The sequence below is a fragment of the Aptenodytes forsteri genome, unplaced genomic scaffold, assembly GCF_000699145.1.
Source record: "Aptenodytes forsteri isolate BGI_AS27 unplaced genomic scaffold, ASM69914v1 Scaffold195, whole genome shotgun sequence".
NCBI classification, from domain to species: Eukaryota; Metazoa; Chordata; class Aves; order Sphenisciformes; family Spheniscidae; genus Aptenodytes; species Aptenodytes forsteri.
Window position 1 is genome coordinate 1,878,195 of NW_008795317.1, and position 6,379 is coordinate 1,884,573.

Sequence of the window (6,379 nt, forward strand, 5' to 3'; positions counted from 1 at the left end):
CCTCGGAGCCCGCTGAGGAGAGGTGAGGCGGCCCCCGCTGCGGCGCCGGCTGGAGGGTCGTGCCGCTTCCTGCGTGCCCCCCTGGAGCGGGGGGACCTTTCTCCCCCGGTGACGAACGGCGGCGGCAGGCGCGGGCAGCTGGTGGGAGCGGGCTGGGTCTGGGGCCGGCGGGCAGGCACCCTCGCCTCGCCCCGCTCGGTAAGCGCTACCTGTGCCTTGTTTTTCCTCTCCCCGTAGGACGGTCCCGCGCCCTCCGCTGTGAAGAGAATGGCCGTGACTCTAGAGCAGGCCCAGCGGGTGGGCTATACCTGTCTGAAAGCACTCCTCAGGTTCGCTTTTATGGTCGCCAATAACCTGGTTGCTATTCCGTCCTACGTCTTGTATTTAATTATGCTGCAGCCTCTCCGAGTGTTGGATAGCAAAAGCTTCTGGTATATCGAAGGAGTATTATTTAAGTGGCTTTTAGCTATGGTGGCTTCCTGGGGCTGGTGGGCAGGATATACAGGTAAGAATGTCTTCTTAATTTAAAATGTACAAATATAAAGATGTAACTAAGTGTTAAAACATAGATGTTTTCATATGGGGACGTGTAGGGGAATATCTAAATATAGTGGATGTGTGGATGTTTTTCTTTCAGGTTTCTTACACAGATGCATTGTATTTCTGGATTGAGATGCTGAGTGTACTGAAACGTTTTTTTAATTCGTAGGTACAAACTTATTATGTGCTAAGTAAGAGTTTCTCAATCAATATTTTGTCTTGGTATAATCAGAAATACGATTTTTCCTAAGTATCTTGATCGCTTTATTTTAGCATTACACGAAAAAGGTACATCTCTTCAAAAGAGAGTTGATTCGTACTGTGCATGTAGCTGATAGAGCCAAACTTTTCTTTATTAAGTCTGTGTATCTCTAAATCATCTCCACTTAAAACTATCAGGACATAAGGCTGAGAAGTTTGACACGAAGCTCGTGTCAGAAGAGTAGGTCTTCTATTCCTTGCAACAGTGACTGTCTTTTCTGCTGCTTCAGAATGGAAGGAAACAGAGGGAAGCTCTTTCATACAAATAGTGATACGCAATGTTTCTCGACTGTATGGCTCTTCATTTACTGTTAGCAGAGCTAATTACAGAATCTGTAGGTTTTTTTCCCCTCTGCATGCTTGCTTTGCAGTTATTATTGAACTTATTTTTGCTTGTTAGTATTCATAGGCTCATCAAGGTGATGGACTGAACTGAAATATTAAGGAAGGCTCTAGTCTTGTCCTTGAATGCACTGATTTTCATCCTGGCTACTGCACTTTGTGCAAGAAAACAGCCATCAATTCTTTGTATGTGCTTAGACCTTGGAAAGGGGAGGAAATTGATCTACTGAGTGCAAAATATGAACAGTCCTCCTAAAATTCTTTCCCTCTCTTCTGCCCAGGCTGCATCCACAGGTCTTGTCCATGTAAACAAGGAAAAAAAGGAATGGCAGCACACAGCTCTGGAGTCTGGTCAGACTCCTGATTAGTCAGAAAGTCAGTGTTGACCCAGATGGAGTGCTTTTTTTGTTAGGCTACAAGAGCTGAAGCCTCTGTGATAATGTGCCTTTTTGGTACCCTGTCGTGTGCCTTTCCGAGATGCACAAAGTTTCTGTGGATACTCTAGGTGAGCTTCCAGTTCTTCTTAAGGAGATGGTGGCAGCAGCAAGCTAGATTCTGGTCTATGGGGCTAGAACTGTCGCAATGTTGCACTGCTTCAAAATTGCCTTGCCTGGTACAGCTCAAGCTTTTCCAGATACGCTGTTTTAAAAATCTTTTTATATGTTTGTATTTGCTCATTAAAAGAAGTCCACATAGTATTTGCAGTGGCAGGTATGTTTTTAAAAGTCTACTTTATGCCTTAAAGCACAAAGGCCTTCCAGAAGGAAGGATTGACTTTCAAGGCGTAATGTGTATTATTAATTGGAAATGGGAAAGTTTATGGGCATAATGGTAATGTTAAAGTCATACAGCATATGACCCCGGGGATTCGCTGTGTATATTGAACGTGCTAGTTAAAATTCAAGCCATTGTCCCATGACAATATGGTTGTCAATTTTTGAAAGCAGTTTCCTTGGGATAGTTTTACTGCTGACTGCAGAACTGTGTGGTTTCTTTTGCCTATTGCTTGGAAAGTGGTCTTAGCATGATCTGCATATCCTAGAGTCTTCCTGAAGCATCTGTTGATTGGTGTTGCTGATGTATCTTGACAATTTGAAATCCTTTGTTTTACAGTCTTGAAATGTCTTAGTATGTTTGTTTGAAGTATCATTTACAAACAGCTACACAGAAGTGTTTTCTGGGATGATGTATGGGTAAGGAGGCCCTTCTTTTCGCTTTTCACTATAGAGCATGGCTTTTGTTTTGGGGAGGATTTTAAGCGAACGCTTGTACGAAGTCTCACTTTAAATATATTTTATTTGATACAAAGTCGTTAACATGTTTTATACTGAAAGCTACAAAATAGCAAGAATAGCTTATTTCTTTGTTCATTCTTTCTTTACCCTCATCAGTGCTCACCACCACATGCAGAATAAACCTGGAAAGCGTATCTTTCTGGCTTCAACATACATAGAGTAATTTATGTGTCTGTTTCCAGCTTGATAGATTTATAAAAGATTGTTGCTAGGTCCCCTCTTTTTATAGAGTACGACATAACTAATTCAGAACTGAAATACTGCTTTATTAGAGTTGGTGTCTAAGACTTGCAGTGGTGCATCTGAAAGAGACATTGCTCCAGAATTCTTCTGTTTTCAGTTCCAAAAACTGAGTCAAAGATAGGCTTCAGTATGTTCCATCTTTGCAAAAGTAAATACAAGATATTAGGTATGTGTGGGTTCATTGAAAAGATTAAGGATTTTTCTTTTTGAGTAGCAGAGCAGTTGGTGAGTTGGTTTTTTTTTTGCTTTTCTTCTTGATTGAGAGGGTAACCAGCTAAATAAGTTTACTTGTCTTTTAGTTGGAGGTAGTGTTCTGCTTCAGTTGTGTTGAAGGTGTGTTTCAGTTTTTTAATTTATTTACTTCTTCCCCTTCCAAGCTTGGGTCATCTGTTGGGTGAGAAGTGACATAAACCGTTTGTAATTAGGGACTTAAACTCAGCCTGCAAAGTAGATTCAGGGTGGACTTTTTTTTCCCCTGTAAGTTTGTATGTAATGTGTAGAAGAGAGCTCAACACCGAATGAAGAAAATATGGTGAGTGCTAGGTTTTCCTTCTGGGCTTTGCTGCTGTTGTGTAATTGTTGATATATTTTATTGAATAAAGCTGGAAGAGCTGAGGAAAACTCACAAACTAGGTCTGCCCTTCTCCTCCCCACCCCCACATAAACCTGTGTTTTTGTGTTAGGATCCTAGAGGATTTGTTACAGAAATTGCATGATCTGTGTCTAAATCAGCAGCTCTAATCTGTGCTTTTTGATAAACGTAGGTGCTTCTGTTTGCAGATGCACTTGATGCTATGTAAAGAGATAGTGTATAACTTGTCAAGCAAAATAAAGAAAGGAATGGGAGGAGAAATTGTAAAGGTCACTTCCTTTCCCTAATCTTTTTCTTCTTAAGATGCGAGTATGAGAGAGAACTTGGGTATAATTGGTTGCCTTTGATTTTTAAAGGGCAGAGTATGATAAATATCTTGTTCTATATGATATCTAAATAATATGTTGTTCTTTTGAACTCTATAGTGTTTCTTATGAAAAGGAAAACTGAGTGTCTTTTTATGAAAAATGTTCAGATAGTCTGGCAGTGTTATTTAATTTTTATATGCTTTCAGAAAGGCCTACAACGTATTGCTCTTGTTGTAGGAGCTGTTCAGTTAGGACACTCGGAATCTGCATATTAGTGTGATTTGAAAGGCACCTTTGAGTAACACTTCTAAATATTTTCCTGCATTTGTTGGAAGATGCATTCTAAAAAAAGCAAACTCGAGAGTGCTTGATCCTTTGTTGGCAAGTACCTTTTTTTCCCCATACTATAATTTGTCATTTAATATACAAGTAAACCAGAAACATCTACTGCACTATTTAGTGGTTATGGGAGGGAGATGGAGCATATCTGTGGTGGTGATTTTCTGATGACCTCTTGCTCGCCTATGAAACTAGTTTTAAAGCAACCATCTTCTGGTTTTGAACTTCTTTGGGCAAGTAACTATTGCAGACTAAAGTTTAATATCCCTATATCTAATCAAATCGCTAAAAATAGGACTGCTAGAGAAAAGCTTGCTTTGCTTAAATACGCTTAAACAAACTGTTTTGTTGTCTTCTCCTGCTGTCTAAATGCAGAAGTTAGCATTAGCCTGTGATAGTGTTGTCGTGGTATTGCAATTGGAAGTCTCTAGGACAGCAGAGTAATCGGTTAGCAATGCAGTCCTGATACTCATGATACTAATCTTGTGCTTCACTCTGCTCCGCACAGCTCGGTCCCACTGTAGGGAGCAGTGGTGTGTGCCCAGCCTGTACCTCTGGCTGGGGACGGGGAGGAGCTGGTGGAGGGTGAGTGTCTTCTGTCTGCAGCAACCGTCAGTGCTCTTTTGCCTGTCAGAGCACCAGGGGAGAGGTGTTCCATGTGGTCAGCAGGGTTGTGTGCATCTTGGGAAGGGGTTTCCTTGAGAGTTGTGCTTGTTGGAGTATTTCATATTCCAGCAGTGAAGAGGGCAACTCGTCAAAACCTTCTGTTTCAGCCTCTTGCCAACACACACAGTCTTGCAATAATGTTGGACAGGTTGGTGGGCTGCGGGCTGATGAAAGGAAGAGCAATACATCTCTGTTACCACGCACAAAAAAGTCTGAGTGGTGTGAGTATGCTTACTGGCATAATCTGGCATAATGATGCAGTGCTTAATAAAAAGTGAACTAATCCTAAGGTATTGCCTGTTAACTGTTCTGTGTCAGCCAGCAAGGTGACATTTAAAGAGTGTCTGAGAATTGTCAAGTTTTGTCAAGCGAGGAGAATTTCCCTTTCCTCCTTCTTTGTTATTCAGCCAAGTAGAGTAAAATTGAGATTTGGATTTTTAGTTGTGTCCCCTCTCCTCTTCCCTCAAGTGATTTAACATTTATTGGCTGATTTGTACGTGTGATTAAGTAGTGGCTACTCTGTAATTTTTTTCATCAGTCATACTTCTTTTTTCTCTAATTCAAAATCTTCTTTGTTTCCATTTCATCAGTCAACAGCCTCAACTCCTCTAATCTTCTAAGAATGTGAATATTTTTGTCTTCCAGAACTGTAAAGGATACAGGTGGAGTTGCTGTGACAACACTTCCTCGGTGCAGACAGCATGTGCTGTCTGTGCTGCTTCTCATGACAAGTCGGCCCCTCTCCTCGGGCAGGAAGTGCAGCAGAAGCTGGAGAACAGCAGATGAGATAAAGTAAATGTTTTTGCCCCAAATAAGGCAGGAGGTGTTATTTCAGGAGACTTATCTGTGCCTCTAACCCTGCCATTGTTTTCTACCCTCCTCTGTTACTACAGTGTGATTTTTAACTGGCAATATTTTGTTTTCGGGACTGGTTACTACTCTGAGGACTGGGCAGGGAGGGGCGTGGGGGAAACAACTCATGTTTTTGAGGTCAGGCAGTGTGTGAAACGGAGAAACAAAATTGTTCCTGTTTTGTGTGTTCTCTGAGTGTGCAAAAATACCTGATGTGACTCAGTGGATTTGGATAGCAACGTACCACACAGAAATTTTTGGTTTATGCTATGGCTATGTGTTGAGTTTCTAGGTAATCCCTGGCTTAAATGCAGCTTTTTCTGATGTGTATGATTTATGTGTAGGTGATGCTGAGATCAAGCAGGGATCTTTGAATTTATTTTGCTGTTTGTAAGAGGAAGTTTGTGTGTAATTTGTGAGCTGTCTTGATAAGAAAAGGTCAGAGTTGAATGAGTTGGACGTTGGAGCTGTTTCTACTGTGGCCTCAGAGCAAAGGCTCATTGTGCCTTTGCGTAAGAGGAGGTAAGGAGTACAGTGAACTTACTGTCAACTTCTTTGTGTAAGCGATGTGTCTGTTTGTAAAGAGTGCTATACAGTAACCCTTGTCCTATTTTAATAATATGTAAAATCACACCAGGAAATTCCTATATCTCCTTTTTGGAACATGTGTTACAGGCTTTACCGTACTTCTTTGTAGTTCATCTAGTGTCAGCAACATGTCAAAAGTAGTGAAGCTTATCTTTCATTTTCCTGTTGTATCATTTAACTATAAAGGATTGTTCCAAAAGATTAGGTATTGAAATGCACTCTGAATTTTATTTTTAGAAAGCTACTACCTTCTGGCACAAAACTTAGAGTAAAAGCACACATTGTTGGTTTTTTGCTAGTGATATTTTTGTTGTTTGTTGCTATTTACATCATTTTTTTTTTTTTTTTTTTTT

The 6,379-nt window shown here is 40.8% G+C and overlaps 1 protein-coding gene across 1 annotated transcript in view; it reads left to right on the forward strand.

The window, feature by feature from the left end:
* Positions 1–224: 224 nt before the first annotated feature.
* LPGAT1 (lysophosphatidylglycerol acyltransferase 1) overlaps positions 225–6,379 on the forward strand; it is a 68,556-nt gene continuing 62,401 nt past the window's right edge. The window contains exon 1 of the mRNA XM_009279598.2: positions 225–505. Within this exon, the coding sequence (XP_009277873.1) occupies positions 268–505 (238 nt within the window). The 5' untranslated portion in view covers positions 225–267. The remainder of the gene's footprint in view (positions 506–6,379) is intronic.